Below are 27,293 nucleotides of genomic sequence, written 5' to 3'. Positions count from 1 at the left end.
GAATATATATTGAGTAAAAAATAGATTTATTTTGTGCATCTGCCCATGCACAAATGTAAAGGCTTTCTCCCAGCACCTCTCCTCTCTCTCTCCTGGCCCTTCTCACCGATAGAGGTACTATTGCACTTCTCCTTCCATTTTCCTGCTCCTGAACTCTCCTGTTTGGATTCTTGTGTAACCCTCCACGCTCACTACTAACTTATATATTCTACAATATCTCTGTGCTTTTGTATAGCTGTGTTTTGATTGTCCTGTACCTGGTTTGTCAGTGAGTGTTTGCATGCTTCTCTTGGACTACTCCTGTCTTTGGATTTAATATGTACATTCAAGGATTATAACTCTACAAAGCTATTTATTGCTGTGTTTTGCCACTAACTACTGATGCCAATCTCTGGATTAATCCACAATGAGCCATAGTGGACGACAGGGCAGGATGAGTGAGGCTGCAAGTTCAGGGGCAGTCATTCTGGAGGAGCCAGAGAGTGCTGGAGCCACTTCCGGGGCCAGGGGCGAGAGCCAGAACCAGGCCCGGGCTCCGCTCCGATGCCCATTCTGGCCGCGGCAGCAGACGTGGCTCTGTGTAGTCCCTCTGCTCATCGGCTTCGTTGGCCTCGGACTCAGCCTGATGTTGCTTAAGTGGATTGTTGTGGGAACCGTGCGGGATTATGTGCCAACAGACCTGGTGGATGCTAACCGGATAGGGCAGGATCCAATCTTTCTCTCCAAGCCCAGTGGAATTCCCAAAAGCGCTGATACTTCTACTACTACCACCACTACTACTACTATTACTACTACCACAGCAGAGGGAGGGAACCCCACTGCCAAAACGGTGGGGAGAGGCAGGACTCGCTTTACCGCAACCACCACTGCTGTAAACCACAGAGGGGGTGGAGCTTACGGAAGCCAGGTTACCCCAAGGAATCCTGGGAACCATAACGGACGCCATGGGTTTACTACGACCACCGCAGCGCCCAGAAGCACCTACACGATTGGAGCAGGTACGGTCAGCCCATCCCCACACAACCCCACAGTGCTCCACGACCAGACAGCCACGTGGACCCCTGAACACACCACTAAAGAGGCTGCTGCTACCACGACGACCACGCGTAGCCATGGACATCATAAGACACGTAAGTCAACCAACTTTACACTAGTGCTGGGCTTTGAATTTTACGTAGTATTTTATTGGCTTGCAAGTCTTCTATGCATAAAAGTGTTGGCAAGTGTTGTTTTCTATTTAGGCCTATTTTGTACGTTTGACACCATGTAGGCCAAGAATTGCACAGCACTGATCAATAGCATCGACTGCTACAGTAAGGCCATCCCAACTGTTGTGATGTCAATAATGAATTATTCAGTGGTTTGATGGATTCACTGGGCTTTCTTGCTGCATCACAAGTTAAGTTTGATTCTCAGTGACTTTCAGCAGAGTAGAAAATGGCTGCCTGAGTGTTTTGACTCAAAGAGTTAGTATTTGAAGGGAAATTTAGTAAGTATAGATTGTGAATGAAAAAGAAACACGGTTTGAAGAATGGATAGGCCGCTGTTTAATGAGGTTTTGGGCCTTGAGAAGTGGGTTCACAGTAAAGGAGATGCATACTTCATTGCAAAATTCTTCATTGGAATATTTCTTATTGTTCTGATTCTGGATTAATATTATAGGTGCACTATGGTCTTTTCTGGTTGGGGATCCATGACCCACTTGTCTCCATGCCATGAGGATGTTTTCTCATTTGACTTGGAATGTTCAGCAGTATGGAAATAAGTATCTGCCTGGTTTTCAGTTCATTATTGGTGTTTTTATTGCTCAAAAATAACTTTACAATATACATAAAATATACATTCTTGTGCCTTTTGGTCCCACCTGGTTGTCGTCATAGATAATATGTCATACTGTGAAACATTCTAGGACAATCAATATCATCTCCACTGAGAGAAGAAGCGGGTGGAACCTTTACCAGAAAAGTTACATAGTACATTTTTAACTTGTAAGATGCGAGTCTGGTCACCGGTGAATCTCCCTGTTTTCAGATGGGCGTGATTGACAGGTGGATTAGCCAATCAGGCACATGCATGGTCCGTCGGTATCGGAAAAAATTATCACAGGGAACTGAAAAATATGACGGATTTCTGTAGAATCAATGAGTGAAGCACTAAACTTGGTTAATCTAAGGTCAGATCAATTAGATATTACGTCATTTACATAATTTCACATGCATCACTGAACCCCCCCCCCCCCAAAAAAAAAAAAAACAACAAATATAATTGCACAGTCTTGTTTGGCTGGACTGTAGATGCGTCAGAGGGTGTGGGGACGAGACTGATATTGATCTGTATTAAAAATATACAAAAAATGGCTTACATCAACAGATTCAAGTGTCACTACGACATAGTAATGAAACATAGGTACAGACCAAGACTTAATAACTGCATAGATCCTGGTAATGGACACAGAATGCTGGTGGAACAGTTGTATTGATTTCCTTGTGAGTGACGACACACTTAGAGCAGTTCAAATGACACGTGCTTGTGTTGATGCTGATGGTGTGTTTTTGGTGTTGACATTCTCTCATGTCTTATGCCATTTCAAATGCTCCCCGTGCATGTCACACCGACTCATAATAACGCTTGGCTATGCTTGATGACTAATGCAAATGGCTCCTGCTGCTTTTGGGATTAGATATGTCATAAAAAGTCTCCAATGAAAGGACAATTTTCTCAAACACTCAGTTATAATGATGATGGAGGAACAGTTGGCGTACGAGCAGAGTACTAAGATTATAAATGTACAATAAACAGACTTGACAAAATTGAAAAGCTTTTTTGCCAACAGTAGGAATTATGCAACACAGCAGTCTTAAGAGCTTGGCCTAAGACGATTTGAGACAGAGTTATAGAATAGCTGTTACATTTGTGTTTCTTGTCTTTTATCTCACAAGCTCAGAGGTTTGCTGCTCCGTGAATCACTAAATGGGAAGTGACGTCTGCTAACGACAACAAAATGCTGAGTTGTTACTGTGGTGATAGCTCATGCAACTTGATGGCAAATATGAGTTCAAGCACACTCGCAAAAAATAGAGTCAATATGAGATTGAGGGAAATTCACATGGGTGCTCTGGCCCCTCAGCACCCATTAGATCAGCGCCTATCGTCACATTTACAACACATAGTTGCTACTGGCAATTTACTGCTACTGTTCCTAGTAATTTTTTGCAATTTTAGTGCAAACTAAGTCAATAAATGGGTGTGTGCTGCCTTCACTGCCACTGTAATTTCAAGTAGTATGTAATGTGACATCACGTACAACTTCCCTGATTACAGCCATGTGTTTCTGACTATAAACCAAAGTGTGTGTTAGCTGAAGATTTGGTATTATTTGGTAATTATTTGTAAAAAGTCAGATTAAGCTCATGATTCACAAGTTTAATCTGTATTTATATAAATACACAGTTTCCTAGTACTGCATAAATAGTAGTTTTTGCATGAACTCTCATGAAGGTGTAGTCTTGGGAGTGGATCAGATACATAGATACATAGAGATACATAATAGTTTTGAGTGCTTTTGCCAAGCTGCCTTTTTAGTCGACTAATTAACAAGTCTCTGGTTGACCAAGTATTTCTTTGCACAGTCCTGTGTGCACCTTTAGTTGGACTGGCCAGTAGGGTTTGCGATAATGTATTCATGCTCTGACATTGACAGACCTTGCCTATAGTACGAATGTGGTGAGTGATTGACTTATAATTGGTAATATAAAAGAAAGTAAGACTGAACGTTCGGAAATCACATTCTATTGTCAAAGGAAAGAGCGTTTTTATTATCATCATGGAATCGGCATTGAGTGTCAAGTCTAGCGCAATCAAGTTTGAAATATTAGTTTTGTGAAAACACTGCTATCTTGGAAGGTGTTTCATAAATCCAAGGCAAAATATTGCTTAGTCCAATCTAATGGTTCATAGACTAGGCTTGTAGCTCCCCGGCTCTGTGGCTGTGTCCTTGAGAGATGCTATGCTATGCTCACATGTATTGATTTGTGTAAACGTCTCTCTGAAGCCCTTTGTCTCTGGCTGTCCTGCCGCCTCCGCTGCTTCCTTCATGTTAAAGCGTGTGATGTGAAAATGGTGTCTGCTTTCAGCACACTTCCCCCTGTGCTCTGATCGTTTGCGGTGGTTTGGAGTGGGCTAGAGTGAGCCTGATCAGTGAGCCTGAGTGGTGAGCCTGATCACCCGGGCCTCGGGCTCTGCTCCTGTCAGTCCCTGTCAGAGTATTGGATGAGAGGCAGGTGTGCAGGTGACGTGGAACACAGCTGCCAGGTCACAGTTAATCTCCAAGTGTGGAAGAATCTACCGTCACGTTTACGCTTCTAATCGCATGATATCTTTATGCATAATTGCATGATTAAATGCTGTAATGAACTGTATGCTAATTGTTTTCACTGATATAGCTTCACTGTAGATCACGCTCTGGTCTTTTCTTCTTGTACCTATTCATCAAAGTGTTTAAATCACTCATACTTGTTTATATATTAAAAGGATATATATAATATTTTATTTTCTGTTCTAGTGATTACACATATATGGTAATGCAAATAAAGTACTACCATTTAATGTAAATAAATGATTTTTATTTATTTATTTTTTTATTTTTTTATTTTTTTATTATTATTATTATTATTATTGTCACCATAGTATCAGAACTGGTATTGAGTATCGGGTTTCTTCCTTAATATACAGTCTTGAGACAGCACTTGACTCCTCAATAGCTGAATATACAAAATCTTCTTTTTTTTTTTTTTACTTTCTGAAAAAGCAATTTCTTTGACAAAGCTGTCAAACCAACTGAAAAACTAAAGCAGATCAGAACACAGATCTGAGCACCAGTCGGGTGGAACAAAAGGTCACCAAAATGACTCAATTTAAGATTTCATCTGCAAAAGGTTTACTACTCAGCTAAATGGACTTTGGGAGCTTGTATAATGATGAATCTAATAAAAAACTTTGAGCTGTGATTTGTTTCATTCCAATTTTTAATACTAAGAACCACCTAAGAAAGTGCTTTGCCTTTTGTACTACCAGATCTACACCACCAGTCAAAAGTTTGAATAGACTTTTTTATGTTTTTTTTTTTTTGTTTGTTTTTTTAAACACATGACACATATGGAATGTAGCAAACTCAAAATAACTCAAAACTGCTATTTTAATTTATGTTTAATTTATTTTTAATGGCCACCCTTTGCTTTGAACCCTCATTTGCAATTTTGCCATTTCTTGACCCTGACATGGCACAGCTGTGATTTCACGTGGCTTCATCACGAAGCTCACCGAGAGAAGGCCAAAGGTTTGCAGCGCTGCCAACAAAGCAAACAGTGGCTACTCTGAAGATTTGAATATAAAGTATCAAAACTTTTTAGCTGAGTTTTTTTACTTTTTCTTTGCTACATAATTACCTTGCTTCATATATTTGATGTCTTCTGTTTGTATATACTTCAAATAAAGTAAATATTAATACAATATCATGTACCAGTTGAAAGAGCTGGGAACCAACCAAAACAAACAAACATTTTGTTCCACCTTGTGACATCATTGGGTGGTAATCCAATACCTTTCCCCCAGACAAATTTTGATCATCATAAACCATAAACATTTCCGCCTCTACCATTTTATGCTAACAGCTATTATTTCATCTTCATTAAAATATCTCCCTGGACCCTCTCCTGGCAACAGTTGGGTTTTGTGTTGTAAGAATTCAATGTGATTTTCAACATTAAATCGTAGTACTTCCTTTGGTATTACCATGTGGTTTTATATCTGTGAAATCCCTCAGTCGTCCAGGTAGGTTCCATAGTGGTCCATGGGTGTATACTAGTCTATGTGTCTTATACTTCAGTACTTGTTTTCGTTTTGATTCGTATCTGATTTTCCATAGTTTTGACAACCCCAACGTTATTTTAAACTGTGAATCATGCAATATAGGCAACATAGCCCTAGGTGTTCAGAAGTGTTCAAAAAGATTGAATAATGCATTATATGACACAAGAATTAGATTTAACCATTAACATCTCTAACTATGCAAAGGCTTTTTTCCTGGACCATGATGTATCGTATTTGTTTTTTAAGATGTCTTCCCAGCAGCTACACATTCATCATACCCAACCATTCTATTCTACCTGCCCGCATTAGCATATGTTTCTAATCTCCCCGCATCCCCAAGAGATGCAGAATGCCCCTCTGATAATTGGAAACATAGAGTGAATCTGTAGCTTTTTTATCTGCTCCAGAAATACGTCCACCGTTTATCATAGTCCATCCATTTATTAATTAGTGTTTGGGAAGAGTAGAACGTAGTGACATGACTTTTGGCTCTTTTTGCAGGATCCGAATCTGTTGGATCCGTGCATATCAAAGAGCTGTTCAAAGGACTATCTTTTTAAAAATTGAATTATATGACAGAAGCCAATATGAGAACTCATTTTATCTACAAACTAATCTGAGAGAGAAATGTCCAAGGCTAAGATTTGATTAAAACGGTTCAAACTGAGAGTGGGAGTGTGTTTTCTCCTTTGAAATTATGCATAATCTAAACAAATTATGCATAACCTAACTGTTTTTATGATGTTAACTGTGTGTTTTTTGTGCACAAAGTATAAAAATGCATACATATCAGAAAGATAAAGATCCGGATCGTTTCAAAAATGAGGTCTGGTTTCAAACGTTCACTTTAAAGAACCGTTCAAAAGCACCGACTCGTTCAGTAATGTCACATCACTAGTAGAATGCCATTTCTCCACTGCGAATACACGTGAAAACTATTAGACCCAGTGATAGATACACTGTGGAAAATGTCAGTCGTCTGTCAGTTGAAGTTGTGGTGACTGGTTCGATATTCCTACGCAGTCCTGGTTTGGCCTCCCCCCTTGTCAACGCCCACCCACTCGCTGCTTTGATTTGAAAAGGCCATCATTTCCGCATTACCATCCATTATGCATAGATGCGTTCGGTGGTATTTCAGAATTGGCCGCGCTGGCTGTGGCTCAAGCTCTAATAGAAGCGCGTTAATTGGAGTTGAGCAGGGCATCTGTGACGCTTTTATGGTACTGGATGTATCTTTGCGGGTCACCAAATGAAGATGGACATTGATTACAGCTCTCGCACTGGGCATGGCTGTACTCCAGTGCGAAATGGCATGTTGAATTAGGCTGTTAGGTTTGCTGTAATGGGAGAACAGATGACAAATTTAAATGTCCTGTATTAAGCAAAATTGAGATGAGAATTAATCGTGAGCTTTAAGTCATGTTAGATTGTTGTTACCTCCTCAAAAACATACCTGGAGTTGTGTTTTGAGTTTGAGTAACCTATTATTATTAGTCTGTATACATCTCTCAAACTCAAAATGCTCTGTTCCACCTTGTGATGTCATGAAGTGGTAGTTTACAACTTAACAGCTACATTTTTATCTTTTCTTCCGTAGAGATTGGCAATTCCAGGGCTGAAATGATCCAAATGATTCTAATGAATGCATATGGAGCACTGGAGCACACACTGGAGCACTTCCTGTAGCACTTCCTGTATTACCACATGACATCACAAGGTGGAACAGGGTGTTTTCAAAGAGGGATAAACAGAAAATAGCCTAAGATAGCCCCTTTAAAGCATGGGTATAACTAGTCGAGCTAATACAAATGCTGGTTTATTGTAAGAAATTGATAAACGGCTGGGCGAAATGTCAGTACAAACGGATAATGTCAAATCATAACTGTGTGCTCACCTGTATAATGCCAACTCATGCTCTGACACAGATGCGATACTCTCCTTTTATTGGTCAGCTGCTGTCACAGGTAGAGTTGACCAAACAGTGATGTGTGAACTCTCTGAAATAACTGATAGCCCTGTTTACTTTTGAAATACAGTATTAAACTACTTTGTGCATGATCTCATATAACATAGTGATGTGGGCATGTCTGAGTAATCTCTATTGTCATGTACTCAAGACGTCATCAGCAGAGTCACGTAGTTTTGGCACAGATGGAGAAAAAAATCAAATGATAAAAACATGCATGCTCGTGTCATCTACAGCTGTCCATAGGAGGGGCTGTACTTGTAGGAATCGACTCCGCGGTATCATAAATTACAACAAAAGCACTACATGTCAGTTAATACAAGGACTATTAATTATTAAAGGACTATTACTGTAATGTGGAACAAAATCTCAATTCCCCGGTGAGAGGAAAAGTAGTTGCAACTATAGCCTACCTTTTAAAGCAGTAGTAGCACAGTTTGAGTTTTCAGCACTATTCCCTTCCCTCAAAAATGTACTGCTGTTGTATTCTTGGGCAATACACTTAACCCACCTTGCCTCCCGTGACTGCGTAAGAGGCAAATGTGTGGGCGGGTATTCATTACATTATAGGGGATGAAATCTAGTCCCCACGAGCTAAATCCTTTAATATTAATTGGTTAATTTAAGTTAGAGTTGCGGTAAAGGTTAGGGCAGTAGTAATTATGATTAAGGTTAGGGTCAGTCTCCAGGAAATGTCAGTGCAATGTCACCTCAGAACTTAACAGTAACCGAGCATGTTTGTTCTTGATGTAAAGTGATTTTATTGACGGGGAAATGCAATATAATAATGTAATATAAATTTGACTGTTGTAAAATGTACGCTTTTGTTGCTTGCTTACCGGGTATGAAAGATTTCGTTAAAAAAAAAAAAAAAAAAAAATGTTATTGTGGTGTTTCTGACAAGCACAGTGATCGTGATTCGATTTGTGGTTTGGGTTTTAACAATAGGACTCTGCCCACGTCCAGAGGAATTAACAAAAAGACTGAAATATGAAGTGACAAACTAATACAAGAATCACATTTCAGAACATGTTGTGGTTAGTAGATTTTAAACAGAATAAAACAGGACATTGATTTTAGTACTTCAAAAATGGCAGTATTTGTGATTTGCGTTCATTCAAATTGTGATTTTGTTTGGCTTGTGATTAATGCCTTGCAGCTGACCTTGTAGGTTTTGTTTACTTGAAAATTTGTCATAAATGGTCAAGATAAAATTCATAGAGTGACACTATTGAATTTACATGTATTTGCTCGATATCAGGTGGATATTACTCAGTTACATTTACTTGAGTGTGTACTTTTCAGAGTACCATAGTTTTACTTCTACTTGAGTAATATAAATATTGAAGCACTCTTACTTGAGTAAAAGTTTTGATTCCTCTTCCCACTGTGAGTAAGTCTACAAGTGACAGAAGTTTTATGTCAATATGACAATGACAATGACAATAAAGTGATTTGAACTTAATATGTGATTTTATTTTTTTTTGTCATTTTTGAGCATTATTTAACATTTTGTCCTTCAAATTACATTAACTCCAAATTATAAATCGCATGTTACGCCCATAGTTACTCTTAAGTTACTCTTATTTGACTAGCAGTTTACCCAAATACTTTTTGTACTGGTACTTGAGAAAAAGTTGTGGTTACTCTTCCCCTGTGAGTAAATCTACAAGTGACAGAAGTTTTATGTTGACAATATGAAATGATTTGAACGTTTTGTCCTTCAAATTGCATTAACTCCAAATTATAAATCAGATGTCACAGTTACTCTTTTAAATTACTCATATAGCAAGAGTACAAAAAGTGTTTTGGGTAAACTGCTACTCAAATATGAGTATCAGTTTGCCCAAACACTTTTTGTACTCTTGCTTGAGTAGTCTCTTGGACTTTATACTTATATCCATCCATTTTCTTCCGCTTATCCGGGGCCGGGTCGCGGGAGCAGCAGTCTGAACAGGGACTCCCAGACTTCCCTCACCCCAGACACGTCCTCCAGCTCCTCCGGTGGGATCCCAAGGCGTTCTCAGGCCAGCCGAGAGACTTTATACTTCTACTTGACTAATATTATTTTGAAGTAACGCTACTTTTACTTGACAAAAAAATTTTGGTTATTCTGCCCACCTCTGACAGTAGCCCCGACGTTTTGATCCATTGCTCATCTTCACTGTCTTTTTCATGACACATCTTGTAACTGTTTAATTAGCCTTACATAAAGACGCGTAAATTACAAATCTCATGCCACTCATTTTAATAGGATTCTCTCCCTGTCTTTGGCTCATTGAATTATGACTTGAAAACCAGACCCAGTTGGCTGATTTCTGATAGCCATTGACCTAGTTTCGTGTCAACCTACCCTTGCAATCCTTCTGAAAATGAAAAATTGTCACCTCATAATTCATCCCATTGAAAGCAATATGAATTTAATAACGTTTGCCAGCATTTGTTTTTAATTTGTAATCCCTGGATGGATATTAGTCAGTTTGAAAGGAGTGTAAAATCAAACAGTTATTATTGGATGTGAAGGCGCCAGGCAAAAATAAGTGAGTGAATTATCAATGCAGTTAAAACAGGCTTCATGACTCAATAGAGAAATGAGTAATGGCGGCAACGCTTTATCGCATCCGGAGCCAGCTTTTCAGGAATAACACTTTCTGGAGCCAGAATTCTGCAGACAACAGACTAAAGCAGGCATTAAAGGGCCCATATTATGCTATTTTCTCATATTTGTTATAATGTTGTTTCCTCATCAAAAACATCCCTCACACAAACCCTGAATAGTTTTTTTTTCTTTTTTTTCTCTCAAATAGAAAACATTCTGTTCCAATTTGTGATGTCATTTTGTAATACAGGAAGTGCTTTACTGTGTTTATAATCTTCATACACCTTCACTAGACTCATTTGGATGATTTCAGCCCTGGATCTTTCTACTGAACTAAAACTACTATTACATGACATCAAAATGTGGAACAGAACTTTTTGAGCTTTGGAGCTGTGGACAGACTAATAAACCTGGATTACTCATGTGTTAATGAAACAAAACACAACTTCATGTGTGTTTTTGATGAGGTAACAACATTATAACATGGCTTAAAGCTCACAAGAATGAACTTTGTGTGATATAAACCCTTTAAAGGAAGGTTTCCAAGGTAGATCTGAAAGCAGGTGTCAAAGAAAAGATATCCAGCTAGTTTCAGACCAGCAAAGGCTGAGATTACACTACATAAATTGGACTAAACCAGACAGGGGAGACAGTGTCTTGTTAGAGCACTTGGTCCAACTTCCGTCATTGTGTCCTTAGTCAAGACACTTCACTCACCTTCATTAGTGTGAATGTGGCATTTGCGTGAGTAAATCAGGATAATTACTCTATCGACTTATTGTTCAATATAAACAATATTTTTTGGGCTCAATATTCATTGTGTGTACAATGTTTTTGCAATAATGGTAAGAGTTTTGTTATTTGTATTGTAATACGAACACGATTTTAGCTGTATAGGGTTGAAAAAAGTTACTTCTATGGCTAATAATTTCATCATTTTGCTATTTATCTGTTGCAGCCCTAGGATAGCTCTGGCTACTAAAGTATCTTACCATCAACAAGTATGGAGTGAATGAGTCATGACTAAGTGTAGCACTTTGAGAGGCTTCGACGAGGCTCTAAAGTGTATTACAAATGTAATACCAAGTTACCAATTGATACTGAAACTAGTAACTAATTTGAATAAGTATGGATGGATTGAAAATGCAGGCCAATTACCTGTGCAGAGTTTATAATGGTCTTTGTCTTGGTCTAGTAGAGAGTCTGTTGTTTTATTAATCAGCTTTGTCTTGCAAGATTGGTATTGAGTATTGAGTCAAAAACAAGTTAGTGTAGTGTTGTGCCAGGACTAAAATAATGTCTAACCAAGGAACTCTGCTAGATCAGACCAGGAACACCCCACAAGAACCAAAGGGCTAAACCAGGACCAAACCAGGACTAATCCAGGACTACACCAGGGCTAAACCAGGATTAAACCAGGTCTACACCATGACTGAACCAGGACTAAACCAGGACTAAACCAGAAACAAACCAAGTCTACCTCTGAACCACTTTGTGTATTGTTCCAATCTTGCTCTTAACATTTAAAATCAGAATGTTTGCTTGTATAAGAATAAGGGACTCTAGTTGTTATAAATATAGGATAATTCCATTTCTTGTTGTGCTCAGCGATGCATGACAGTTACAAAAATAATTTCACCCTGGGGACAAAGAAAGTACACGATTTGGGTACTGTTGGCTCTGCTTTATCATTATTATGACCAAGCTCTGCTGAAAGAGCTGGTCTCCCACTAACTCAAGGTCTTGGGCAAGGCACTTTTTCATTTATTTTTCTTTCTCATTTCCATGATTATTTACACTATAAATTCTCACCGCAGGCACATGTGTATATAGCACATAAAAAGAAAAAAAAAAGTTGAGTTTTTCTTTTTTTTTGCTACCCACACCATATATTTGATGTCTTCCGTCTGCATCTAAAATGTAGAAAGTAGTAAAAAAAAAATGAGAATAAGAGGGTGTGTTCAAACTTTTGACTGGTAGTGTATGCACGATGTTCGCTTGCTGTCCCTGGCCGTGTGAGCTCAGTGCCTAAGCCGCTGCAGTGATCCAGGCTGCTCCCTGTGATGTGAGATCCATACCGGATAGTCCGCCCCAATCCCAGCGCTCTGCCTCTGTCCTGCCTTTGTGCGCAGCTCCTCAGCGGGATTACGCCTCTGTCAGACACTGGCTCGGCAGCCTAAATCCAGATTAACAGGTGCGTCAGGCCAGCTCTCACTGACTGTGGAGCTGCACCATATTAGCTCACCTATCAGTCACTCAAAGCAGGCTTATAGCGGCCGGACGCCGACTGAGTGATAGGCCTGTTTTTTATTAAAGGTCCTATATTATGCAAAATTGACTCGTGAGCTTTAAGCCGTGTTACAATGTTGACATCCATAATGTACCCGGAGTTGTGTTCTGTCACACATTTGAGTAACCATTGTGTAACCCTGTATATGTCTCCAATGCTCAAAATACTCTGTTCCACCTCACCATGTCATGAAGAGGTAGTTTTCAAGTTAACAGGTATCTTTTACTTTTTGTTTAGTAGAGATTATTCTGAAATGATCTAGTGAAGGTGGATTTTAAAATGGAGATTAAAAACACAGTGGAGCCCTTCCTGTATTACCACGTGACAGGCCCTTGTTTAAGAGAAAAACTCGCCTAAATATGCAAGGTTTGTGTCAGTGAAACAAAACACAAGTCCGGGTATCTCTGTGATGAGGAAACAACATTATACCAAGTGCAATATAGACCCTTTAAAATGGACCTATTCTGAAAAATCTATCATGTTATAGTTGTTTCACTTCTCATTTACCCTCTGAAGTTGTATTTAGAGTGATTCATGCGTGTGTGAGTATGTGAGTAATCTTTATTCTCCTGTATTCAAGGCTTCATTGCTCCAAACTACCTCTGTTTTCACCAGTACCAGTACACACCTACTGCTCTACACCTCCTTCTCCAATGTTATTTTCTTAACCAGTGATAACATATATGATTCAGCAGCGCCACGTACTAATTTTGGTACAAATGAAAAAAATAAATAAAAATAGCGATGTGCAGCTATCTATCCATTGGAGTGGCCGACAGATCTCAATCCTGAGATGTGCGAGCAAGGTGTTGGAATGATGTTTACGCCAATGTCAGCTCCCATTGTGCACTGCGGTTTTCTAAGTGGACTCATTTTAGATCAATGTTGTGATTTAAAATGTTCAAATTGTAACCACGGGTGTCAACGATTATAACTATACAGCAGACACAAGCACAATATGTCTTCTTTAAAGTGCATATAACAGGTTAGACTACTCATATTTACTAAAACATAGGTCACATCATTAAATGTAATAGTTCAGTAAAAATTGTGCCGAGGGTTTTCTGTTTTTTTTTATTTTATTTTGTGCAAGTTGATAATTTGACTTTGTGGTTGGGCAGCACATGTGACATAATTCTATAAATGTTACCTAGAAATCATAATGTTAATAGGAGCCAAAATGCATGATTATACAAATAAATTACTTTGTTAAATGGTTGTTTAAACTGTCAGAAAAAAAAAAATCACTTTCCTTGTGAGTACATTTTAGAACCCTATCTGTCATCTGTTTTATTATATCTATTTTATTTATTTATTATATCTATTTTCTTATATCTATTTTTGCTTTTTGTGCTTCTGTATTTTCTGCACCTTTGCCTTTTTCTTCTCAACTTTTTTCCACAAATTGCCACTTAACTGACGTTAAACTATGATAAATATTTACCACAGGTACTATCTCACCAAATAAAGCCATAGTTAGAAAAATATCTCTCATGCCGTTTAAATCAAACCGCAGTGACACCTTAAAGAGCCGGTTTACTCGTCCGTGTGATTCATGAGGCCCTGGAGGCAGCACTGGGAACGCTGGTTTTAATGTCAGCCCCGTAAAAATACTGTTTTAGTGGTAAGTTATTTACCATGTTGTTTTATCACATGGAAAACTGCACTCAGTATGTGCGCGTCTCATTCATCCATTACAGAGTATCCTGGTTTGTGAGTGAGTCATTGGCGACTTATGGGGCAGCGATGGTGAAGTGGTTTAATGTAATTATGATTTAAAAACTACAGGAATTAAAATAGTTTGGCTACAGCTAAGAATTATTTTAGAAGTTGACTAGTCGACGATTATATTTTAGAATAGCCGACTACGCAAACAATGATTTCTATTGTACAATGAGATTTTTTAAATAAATGATCAACAAAATAAAGGTTGAAATATGGTGACTGAAGCTTTTTTAAATACAGAATGTTCATTAATAAAGTGTATTAAAATTGATAAAATACTTTCTTTTTTTATTTGTTATTATTATTATTATTATTATTATTATTATTATTATTATTATTATTATTTTATTTTATTTTTTTTTCACATTTTGATGTAATTTACTTTTATTATTCCTACTACTTTACAAAGATGTGAGTCTGGTCAGCAGTGAATCTCCCCGAGTTCAGATGGACAAGACTGATAGGTGGATTAGTCAGTCAGGGACACGCATTGTCTGTCCGTATCAAACCAAATGAAGCAGCTTATGAGATAAAAGATAAGAAAAAATGTATCTGAAAAAACGAAAAACATCGAGGATTTTTGCAGTATCAGTGAGAACTAAACTTTCTTAATCTAAGGTGAGAGAAATATAATTCTGCTCAAAATTATATGTGACCAATTAGTTTCACATGCATCGCTGAAGAAACAAATCTGATTGAACGATCCTGTTTTGTTCTGACTGGAGACGTGACAAAAGGAGCGGTGACCAGACTGATAACCCTCTGTATAAGAAATACTCACGGATATTAGAGTCTGTATAGTCCAGATAATGATTACAATTATCAACATATGACTCGTTAGGCGAAAGCACTGAGTTTCAAAACATATTACATAGATTCCAACCACCCACAACAGAATTTCATACATATAAGTCATGTGAAATTGGTTTGAATATTGCATCTATCATCGTGTCTCAGGGCAACACCCATTCTCCCTCATAGCCCAGTCCAGTTGCAGAAATTAATCTAGTTGTGAGAGGAAGGGCATCCTGTGTCCTGGTTTGCCGTGGTAACCCCTAATCAATTCTCAAATCAATTCTCAAATGCAACCCTAAGTGAAGATTTATGGGTGAAATATGAAGGTGGAAGTAAAATATCCCACGTAATTGATTTAGTCTAATGACCACAGTAAAACGTCAAGCCATAACGGAATATTAATAATCAAATTAATTCTGATGGATGGAAGTTGGCTGCTATGCAAATCTGCAGCGTGCTTGTGAAGCGGTAAGATTAGTCACTAGACAGCACATTCAGACTGTCTCTCTTCTACTAATGGTCCAAGTCACACTCCCCTTTGATTAGGACTCATACAATTTAACAAAAATATTCATTTCTGTGCCAGTCCGAAACAAAAAGTTCCTAATCTAAACCAATTACAGATTAAGAATGATGTACCCGCTGGCTGTAATTAATTCATTAGGGTCTCAACTAAAGTTCCTTCCTACTACATTCAACAAAAATGAGTAGGTATGATATAATTGTATGCAGGAGGTTATCAGTAATATAAATAATACAGTGTTTTGGATAATGGTGACTTGAATTGTGGGCTCATATTACACTGTTTTTTTGTTTTTCTTTTGTTTATCTATGTTGTTTCCTCATCAAAAACATACCCACAGTTGTATTTTGTTTCATTCACACATGTCTAATAAACAAACCTCGTCTGTTTAAATACCAGAAACCTTCACTAGAAACTAGAATGGATAATTTCAGCCCTGGAATTGCCAATTTCTACTGAACAAAAGGTAAAATGTAGCTATTGAGTACAACTACCACTCAAAGATGTGTGAATGAAACAAAACACAACTGCAGGTAACAATTGAATATAGTTTAAAACTCACAAGAGTCCATTTTATATAATACAGGACCTTTAAATATGCTCTTGAGTACATTTGCTTTGGCATCATGACCCTGTGTAGAACCAAACATTATTTTCCAGGCTGGGGGCTCCCCATACACAAATCTGGTTTAGAGCTCCATCAACTGGCAGCAGAGGGAACTACCATGGTAATAAACTAATCTTACCTCATATCAAACATGCCCTGTTAATGTAAGCATGCAGTTTTAATGAACATGGTTTTATGACAGAAAGGCTTAATAGGAATGTGCCGATGATTTATGGACTTAAGAACACGGTTTCTACCTCTGACATAACAATTTAAAATTGTTACATTTATAGCAGAAGATGCAATTTAAATCTGTCAACTGGACAAATTGTTGTAGGAGTGAAGATGTTTCGCTGCTCATCCAAGCCGCTTCTTCAGTTCTGGTCTGATTACTGGTGGACACTGCCTTATATCTATGTGAGGGGAGGAGCTAACTAGATAGATATAAGGTAGTGTCCACCAGTAATCAGACCAGAACTGAAGAAGCGGCTTGGATGAGCAGCGAAACGTCTTCACTCCTACAACTTTTTGTCCAGTTGACTGATTTAACTTTGTCTTTTGCTATAGATGACTGAAGGATTACACAGACATTTTGTTACAGTTGTACTTTACATGTGTGTTCTTAAATAATATATAAATAGTTGTGTGTGTGTGTGTGTGTGTGTTTAAGAAATTCACATTAAAATTAAACAAAAATACTCATTTAATAATTTCAGATTCAAAACACATTTATTGCCATTGTTGGTGTCAAAGAAGCAGAAGAGGAAGCAATCCACGGTGTCAGAGTGCTGCTTATAATTACAAGCGCAGCACTTAACAAGAAATAAATTAGACTTTTAGCGATGTCTCTCTTGTCTTTGCCTCCTCTGTGCACTCCCCCTGCTGGCGAGCTGCAGATCACTGACTAGATCCAATATTGACTTATCTCTGGCACACTGGAGCAGTAATGACGCGTAGTCCGGTGTAGTTCTCCATGAAGGATCGGTAATGAGTGGGCCATAATACAATCAGTAATCATATTAAGGCTAAATTAGCAGTGGCTGGCTTCACCTCTGACTGCCTGCACATGTTGCTCTCCTAATCATTGCGCAGGGCCACATCTGAGCCGTATAAAGCAGATTGCTGCGTTCACAATCTTCACACTTGGATTAGTTTGGCTGTGAGCGGCTTAGTCTTCCCAGTTTTCCCTGGATAGTTGTGCGTGCCTCCAGTCCTGTCTCCGCATATGGACGTGTATCTCGGCGCGCTTGACCCCACACTGACCCTGCATGCACACTGCTCATTGGGTCACGGTGTACTGTCATGTTATCTGATGGGGTCTAAATCTCAGAAAGGGCAGGGGGCAGAAATACTCTACGGTCAGAGATGCGGTTTTGGAAAAAAAAAGTTGTATATTAGAAATGCACCGATCCAGCTTTTTCAGTTCTGATACTGATATTGAGACTTACAGTATTTTATTTCCATCAAAACACAGTTGACTTACTACAAAATGGATTCAAATGTGTTTTTTTCCAGCAAGTAATTGTTGAACATCTTATGAAACATCGTTAGGTCAACATTTGCCAGTAGATAGTCTTATTACATCCAATAAAAAGCCCAACCAGGGTATTGGCTGGACTAATATCATAGCAGCCATACACAATCCAACGTATTTTCCTGGATCAATGCCAATATTTGATAGTATCTGCGTATCCCTAGTGTATATCGACAACAATGAATGGCTTACTGATAATGTTGATCAGATGAGGGTTTTGTAATCCATCAGAAATGTGTCAAAATTACACCATCATATCACATGCTTTTACTGACAGAGGATTGGCTGAATTAGAAATGTTTTTTGTTTTTTTTGTCCATGCAAAATGTGTCCTGCACCAGTATACACATATGGTACAAGTAGCTCCTGAAGTCAAAGCTCACTGTGTACTATCTGCATCTAATTATGAATCAGGAAGCGTACAGTTAGTGTGCTAGTTGCTGTTAGTACCACGCTAACATGATGAGATTTGTGTTGGCTTTTGAAAGTAAGTTAAGTGAAGAGTAACTGTGGACCGCTGCAAACCATTTAAATCAGGGGTCTCAAACTCAAATTAGCTTGGGACCACAGGAGGCAGAGTCTGGGTGAATTTTATGGATATACTCCATTATTTGTTGAATCTTTTGTGACGAGAGTACACAGCTTGAGTGACATGGGTGTTTGGGGTTTACCAGTTTGGTGGAACCGTCTATACGCAACATGGTAACGCCACACTAACATTACACTTTCATATTGTCCTGCGGGCCACAAAATATTGTCTCGCAGGCTGCAATTGACCCCCGGGCTGCGAGTTTGAGACTTCTGATTTAAATAAACTAGTTCTGGTTTTCATGTTATTAAGACAATAAACAGTGCCTTTAAAATTACACATATTCACTAATTAATTATTTTACTAGCTGTGTATTGTTTGTCGAGCTGGAAATTACATGGAAACAATGGGGTATAGGCCGTTTAATGTTGTATGGATATAAAACAATTTCATTTTTGTACAATTGTTCTGACAAATAAGAGCCAGTTTTTGTCGCATGGATTGCCCCAGTAATGACAACAATTCAATTTTTCCATAGAATAGACTCCACACATGACAGAATGTGGAGGCACCCGGTCATCCTTCATGCTGCGTGCAGAGAAAAACTCCCCCCCGATGCATTCCTCCGAGGGGGAAATGATTACGGGAATAGGCCATATTAGGATATCAATATGTATTCATTCACCAGGACAATTGTATTGATTTTGCAGAAGGGCAATCAACCGGAGCGAGCGGCAGCCATATAGTAAATGAGTCCCACCATTTCATACTGTACCAGTCCAATGACTCTGTTTGACTGGCAGGGTAGGCGTTTCCATGCAATAACTGACGTCTCTTTAAAGAAGATGTATGGCTAAGAATCATACCTTTTTCTTTCTTGTTTAGTATTTAGTATTAAAACTATAATCCATATGGTGCGTGGATTTATATTTTGTTCTTGGTAGCAATATTGATCTTAAAGGGCTGAGTAATAAAAAGTCATTCCCCCTTCAGAGTGTCATCACATCACAATAACCGTGTACTACTGCACATTACATCACGTTTGTCAAGTTGCGGTGTATTATTTTGTATCCTGCATTCATATATTTATGGAACATTGTCTTGTAGGAGGATGGGTGATGCAGGCTCGTGGACTGAGCTTTGGACAGAGTTGAACTGCTAATTGTACTGTACTGAAGGTTTGACTAGTGCCCGGTAGAGATCGCTAGATTACTCAAACTCAAACATACATAAATTACTTCATCACACCTCAGCAAGCATGTGAGGTGAAGTAAGTAGACAGGGATAGGGGGTAGGTGAAATCAGGACAACTCTAGCCTTGAATGCAGGACTATAGAGCATTACTCATGAATCAAATGAAATACAACTGTGAGTAAAGTAATAACCATTAAACATCGTCCACATGGTTATGAAAGGCAATTCATGTTTCCCCTTTAAATTAAAGAGGGGGTATTGTGCAAAATTGACTTTTTAGAGCTTTCTACCATGTTATAACGTTGTTCCCTCATCAAAAACATCCCTGAAGTGGTTTTATATGTCATCCATGCAGCTCAGCTTAACTTAGTGCAGAGAGAAAATGGTGGGGAGACTTAGAATGTCAAAAACAAACTGCATTTTCAAAACAATAAAAGGTAACCTGGTGATCATGGTGTGTTAGCAAATAATACCTCATAGAAGTGTAATACCACCTCTTTAAACGTGCGTTTTTTTTGGCGGAGAGTTCATCATCTGCTTGTCTCCATGGTAATTTTGCTATGTCTCAAATGGAACATAGTATGGCATTAGTGTTCATTGGCAGTGACCCCGTCATAGTAGGATCGCATTGTTAAAGGTATTTTTTGGGCAAGTTGAATGTCATAGTGTGAAGCAAATCAGGGAAAGCAATATAATCTCTTTGGAGACAAGCAGGTAATACACTCCACCGGAAAGGTTACATAGGGCATCTTTAATGACTGATCCAGTGCCATGTGTCTGTGTCCAAGAAGCCAAATTGGGAGGTGAAATTCTGAGTCTGTAACTTATTTTTGTCTGTTTCATAGTATTTCTTGCAGTATTTCTTCATTTTATTCAACACTATCAATCCAAATGATTGTAAGTGGCCTGGTTTTGATCCGGTAACCTATGTACACCGACAGTAAATGTACTGTTGGCATGTTATACTTAAGCCACTCTTGATGCCTCCCACTGCATATGACAGCTCATTCAATGCCCGTAATAACAGCAATGATAATCCATTCAATTGGAAAATACATTTGAAAGAGCTAATGTACGTTTGGCCCCGCAGCACCTGGACCCGATTACTGGTCTGTCCATGTTCTCCTCTGGGCCACATTTTACCACTGGCTCTGAGAGGAGGTCTGCACTGAGCATGCTCACAAAAGATCATCTTTCCACAGGCTTTATGGACCACCTGTTCGCCTGGAAAAAAGGCCAGAGATTCAATTTCCAATAAACTGTGTAATATTAGTTAATTTCCATCCAAAACAGTATAGACATAAGGCATGAGTCATGGTTCTGCTGAAATGGTTCAGTCATGACAAGTTAAACCATTAATTAATATATCATTTGCTGATGTGCCTATATATGTAAATTTGGTTTAAATTGTTTGTCATTGCTTCATGGGGCATGCACAGATGTGCTCCTTGGATGTTGAGTTTTATTTTATTTTTTTAGTCCACAAAAAAAAAAAAGAAAAAAGAAAAAAAAAAATACATTAATGAAAACTATACCAATATTTTATCTTAAGCAAAATTAGCACTGTGCATTAAGTAAACTTTATGAAAGATTTTAATTTCCGATCTATAAATATGACCTGTCTGTGTCCCAAGTAGACATTTTTCAATCAAATATAGCTTTTACTGTAATGTTAATTTATATATATATATATATATATATATATATATATATATATATATATATATATATATATATATATATATAAACAAACAAACAAACAAACAATGGGCTTGATGGCCCATTTATCTATGTGATCATTTGATGTTTCAGAAATCAGAAGCCTCCATCAATGAGCCTCATCACCTAAACCCCAGCATTAGCAGCCAATCATTAATCAATGCTAGTGCAGCCTCCTGCAGCTCAGTGATTGAAATCTGGAGTTTCTGAACTTTCACACGAGGCCTGTCCATATACTGAGAATAAGAAAAAAAACTTGTGTGTCCTCTATCTGCAGGTTAAGGCACAGGCAACACATGTTCAGTTGTGATTGTAGAACCGGTACTAAAAAAACAAACAACAAAAAAAAAAAAAACAGAAAGAAAAACTGTCAGAGCAGAGGCTACACACAGTTTCATTAACATTCTTGGTGGTCAGGTAGCCCTCTTTGAGTTCACAAACAAAAGAAAACATTTGCATGCCAGTTGCTGCCAGTTCATTCCTCTTGTAGAACTGAATGATCAATGAATGCCTGGACCACTGCTTCCTTCACTGGGGCCTTTTTCTGTGCCCAAAACCAGCATAATCCCTCTGTCATATCATTATTAAGACTGGATTAAGATGGATAACATTTGCCTGGAGGAGGAGCAGCCCAGGATTTCACATTTCTCTAATATATTTCTACAATTGAAAAATAGCCAATAGCTTTGGGATCATCATTCACACAGACACACGCGCTGTTGTTCTTAATCAGCTATGCAGGGAGCTGGAGATGTTTAATTCCTTATAAAGATCTGCTGATTTGCCCTGAAGCCTTGTGGAGCTTCTGTCTGGGATGCACCTGTCATCTTCCCCTGTCATCTTCACCTGACGCCTCTCCGGTCCGTACTGTAAGCAGCCATGAAGATTCACAGGGATGAGAGGAAGTTTGCTGAAATATTCATGATCAGAAAGAGAAACATGTTCAATATGTAGACAAGAGCGTGAATAATTAAAGGCAGACTTTGACAAATGACGCTGCGCTGGGCACCTCGGCACAGGCACACATTTTCAGGACCAAAAGCAGGAGAATTGGGAGAAACTTTGCATTGTCAGGGTTACTTGCTCATTAATCAAGAGGTTGACATTGACATAAAATCCTATAATATTCTGACTAGACCGTTGTGAGCTTTGAGCTAATCGAAGACATTTATTAAAGAGGGGTTATTACACTTGTATGGGGTATTAATTGCTAACACAAAACATATTTAGAAGGAACAGACTCGATTATCATGCAGGTAAACTGGACCCAAATGCAACACAAAGAGAGCGGTCAAACGTCTTAGAAACTATCAACAGAAAGTGTCCTTTTAACAGGTAATTCAGAATATGGTAAATCAGGCAAATAAACACTGAGGAAAAATGTCTTATTTAATATCAACAAAAATCTCATCCGACACTGAGAATTCAAAAAGGGGAACAGGCTGGGGAAATACACTCAGGAACAGGTAACTCAAACAGGGATTAATGCAAACAGGGTATTTCAGATGTAGGACTTGAGAGTTGCTTTTGACTGCTCAACAATCTAGCCAGAACTGACAGAACAGAAGCAGTATATATAGACTACCCCGGGCTGATTAACCAAACGAGAGGTCGCTGCAGGGAAACAGGGAGGTAACAAAAGAAGGTCCGTAACAGGCTGAAAAACGGAGCCGGACTGGGGAAAAAACATGCAAACCGGCAGAACTGTGACATCGATATTCAATACCAATTCTGATACCACAGTGATAAAAAAATAGACAGTGTAATGGGATTTTCCACATTAAATAATAATACTTTCTTTTATATTACCAGGTGTTCTTATATCTGTGTAAGCCCTCAGTCTTTCTGCTGGGTTCCATAGTTGTCCGTGAGCGTATAATAGTCTATGCAGGTTTATACTTGCTCTGATACAGCTGAAAATCATTCTAAAGATATTCAGGAAAAGTTAATTTGTGTCTTGCAAATGTGACTTTTTTCAGTACTGATACCTGCTCAAATGAGTATCTACTTTCAATACTAGTTTTAGCATTGATTAGTGTCTGATTTGTGATACTTTTGACAACCTAACTCTAACATCTAGACATATATTGATTCAGCATTATTATTATTATTATTATTATTATTATTATTATTATTAATTCATTATTATTCATTTATTGTTCCTGGCTAAACATGGCATGATCTGTTATAAGCTACTTCACTGAACTGACTCCAAATGTTCTAACTAAAAGCCCTTCTCACCCCTCTCACTGCTAACAGATGGTGCGCTGATCATGGCCGGTATTCACTCAGCCCACATCAAATCACTAACTACCTATTCACCAGGCGGCCCCGAGCTCCGTGTTTCAAAACCTAATTCAATTTCCCCACATAATCTATTGCTCCGATCATTACCGCTTACCTGTTACTAATCTATATGCTTCTTTGACGTTGACGTTAGCTTGTAATTTCCCTGCAACATGACGTGCAGCTAATGTAGGCAAACCCAATATTGTGCTTCCAGGCCTAATGTGCTCAGGCACTTGTAAGAAATACCTATTGATTTTTGTGGAAGTTATTAAATAAGACAGCTTTTCAAATAGGCAATAATGCTCCAGCGCGGTCCGCCCCTAGCCAGTTCTGTCAGATGAGCAGCATAAAAGTGCAAGTTTAATGTCTTTTTCTAATTGTGACTTTGTCTGGTGGGATAGTACCTGCTGTAAAAAAATAAAATAAAAATAAATACATAAATTAAAAAAAAGATTGTATATAGTGCTTTTCCAGACATTCAGAGCTTTTTTTTTTTTTTTCCAAGTAGGTGTTTAGCTTGAAAGTATAGAAAATCAAATACTAATCAATACTAAAACTACTATCAAAAATAGATACTCATTTGAGCAGGTGTTGATATAAAAAAAAAGGCACAGGACAGAAATGAGCCTTTCCTGAATATCTTTAGAATGATCTTTTCCTCAGCTACGAGTACTGTTGCTTCAATACTAATAAAAAGTACTCTAAAAAGTATTTTTCTATAAAGTTACTCAAGTAAATGTAACTGAGTAATACTCAGCTCTTTTTCACACTATAGTTGCTAGGTAATCACCTCTTTGCATGTGCTGCTCATGTCTGCTGGTTTGCACTTCTGGCATTTCTTTACCCTGACAAGGGTAAAGAAATGTGTGTGTGTGTATGTATATATATATATATATATATATGTGTGTATATATATATATATATATATATATGTGTGTATATATATATATATGTGTGTATATATATATATATATATATATATATATATATATATATATATATATATATATATATATATATATATATATATATATATAGTAAAAAAATTGTAAAATGTGTAGTGTAGTGTCTTATGTAGTTTGAGGTGTGAGGAGGAGGAGGGACACACTCATCGTACACAGCCATGGACAGAGAGCAGCCGATGTTCCAATGTTCCACAGGAGCCATTTCACATGAGTGTGGGCTGTGCGTGAAAGCAGGCCAGTAAACTGCCGTTGCCTAGGCGACGGCCCAGTGTAGGAATCCTCAGCAGAGACATGTCAGCGATTTCGGTCCCACTGTGGAACATTATACAACTTTATGTGATGAAAAGGGCAGAATGCGGAGGGCATATGGACAATTAGTGTCTATAGCTCTGGTTGCATTAGACTGAGTGGATAACTGTGTTTAAATAAAACACAGGGCCAGGCACAGCCTGTAGATCCACCACCTGCATAAGGATCAGTGAGGGGCCGGTGCAGAGAGGTCAGGGTGGAAGTCAAAGGCAGGGGCTTTGACGACTGGATCTGCAGACACAGAAACTGGCTCTGGGGACATGGAATATCTTCACTAGGGGAAAAGGAGCCTGAGCTTGTGTGGGAGGTTGAGCGTTACCGATTAAATATAGTTGGTCTCTCCTCCACGCACATCTTGGGACAACTCTGGAGCCTTACTCCTTACACCACCTTACAACTCTGCGTTGCCCGCAGAGAAATGTGGTGTGGGCTTGCTGATTGCCCCACTGCTCAACCACCTGTTGACACCAGTGAACAAGAGAGCCTTTGGCTCGGGGGCAGGTTTCTCACTGCTGTGTGATGACTTCATCAAGCCAAGACCTACAACATGCACTGGGGCAGTTTGCAGCCAAATGTGAAGCAGCTGGGATGAAGATCAGCTCCTCCAAATCCAAGGCCATGGTTTCCAACCAGAAAGAGGTGGCTTTCTCTGTCCAAGTGGGTGGAGAGTCCTGCCTCAAGTGGGGCAGTTCAAGTGTCTCAGGGCCTGAGTGATGGGTGCAGTGATATGGCCACTGTATCAGACTGTTGTGGTAAAGAAAAATCAGAGTTGAATGGCAAAGCTGTCGGTCTACGTTCTTACCATTACCTATGGTCACGAGCTTTGGGTAATGACCAAAAGAACAAGATCATACAAGCGGTTGAAAAGAGTTTCCTCAGCAGAGTAGCTGAGCACTCCCTTAGAGATAGGGTGAGGACCTTGGATTGGAGCTGCTATTCCTCCATGTTGAGCGGAGCCAGCTGAGCTGTTCCATCTGCTCCAGATGTCATCTGAACTCCTCCTCAAACATGCATTAATGAGATCTAAAACCTCGTCAAGCATGTTTTTGATGAAGGAACAACTTCATAACATGTAAAAAATCTGATTTTTATTTTTTTTTTCTGAAAATGACCGTGAAAAACATGCATTCTTGAGGTGAGTGGGTTTGCCTTGTATCTAATGCATTATAAATAAGATCACTTAGTTTACTTGGTTATTTCAAACTAATTTTAGCATCACTAAATGATTAAAATGAAAATACTAAATTATTAGTAAAGCAATTAATAAATGATGTATGTAGGTGCAGTACTTTAACTTTTCTGGTAGAGGGCATGTAACTTTGTGAGTTTGCCGCTCCACAGATTTGACCTGCAACTGGGCCTGCTGGCATTACCTGAAGATAAATGTTTAATGTCCTATATATCTTCAGGTAATGCCACCAAGCAGATAGGAGACCATTCACCAGAAAAAAGTTACATATCGAACCTTAAATGGAATCAAAACAGGGATAGAACAAGGCAAAAACTGAACTATGGACAGATATTTTGATTTCAGTTCTCAGTAAAAGCAAAACAGATATAAGGGCGACAGTAGCTCAGTTGGTAGAGTGTTTGTCCACTGATCCAAAGGTTGGCAGTTCAAATCCCGCTCTTGGTTTATGGCGGTGCGATTCTAGCTCACACAGATGAATGCTGTTGTTGTGTCCTTGGGCAAGACACTTAACCCACCTTGCCCTCAGTGTCTGCATACACTGGTGTATGAATGGGTGAGTGGTTTCTTGTTGTAAATCGCTTTGAGTGCCTTGAAGGTGGAAAAGCGCTATAGAAAAATGTGACCATTTTACCATTATATATATATATATATATATATATATATATATATATAACAATACAAAACATTTTGAGCTTTGAGGATGTAGACAGACTAAAGATAAAGGATTACTCAAACATGTGTGAATGAAACAAAACACGTGTCAGTTTTCCATAGTATAGGACCTGTAATGTCACTCTTTAGGCTTGACAAATCCTAGCCATGAAAACAGACCATCCAACTGGAAATCTAAAACAATTCACTTAGCTTCAGTTCAGCACGGACACTACACACACTAGTACTTGGATTTACTGTATATTGCACATTTAGAACACATTGACGCCTTATTTGCTGGAAAATTGACCATGAAATCTGTTCTCCAGATTCAGGTTGTAAAGCGTGATATTAAAGGCTAGTGCTGAGCGTGTCGAACAGGAGCGGGAGGGGTCTACTCCACACTGCTCACAGCCCTGCACTGACCTGTCTGCCTCTGGGGCCAAGCTAAGGTCAAGGAGAGGAGGACACGAGAACACCGGCCCTGCTGCTCAGGATCTAATGTTTCTGCTGTTACATAAGGACCTAACAATAACAA

At 38.6% G+C, this 27,293-nt stretch overlaps 1 protein-coding gene across 1 annotated transcript in view; it reads left to right on the top strand.

Moving 5' to 3' along the window:
• The first annotated feature begins 316 nt into the window (after positions 1-316).
• The window catches only part of LOC117382938 (pro-neuregulin-3, membrane-bound isoform), a 598,115-nt gene continuing 571,138 nt past the window's right edge, over positions 317-27,293 (top strand). The window contains exon 1 of the mRNA XM_033980184.2: positions 317-1,130. Within this exon, the coding sequence (XP_033836075.1) occupies positions 407-1,130 (724 nt within the window). The 5' untranslated portion in view covers positions 317-406. The remainder of the gene's footprint in view (positions 1,131-27,293) is intronic.

This window comes from Periophthalmus magnuspinnatus, chromosome 15, assembly GCF_009829125.3.
Source record: "Periophthalmus magnuspinnatus isolate fPerMag1 chromosome 15, fPerMag1.2.pri, whole genome shotgun sequence".
In the NCBI taxonomy this organism is placed as follows: Eukaryota; Metazoa; Chordata; class Actinopteri; order Gobiiformes; family Gobiidae; genus Periophthalmus; species Periophthalmus magnuspinnatus.
Note: the sequence above shows the minus strand (reverse complement) of the source record. Positions and strands in the feature narration are given on the sequence as shown.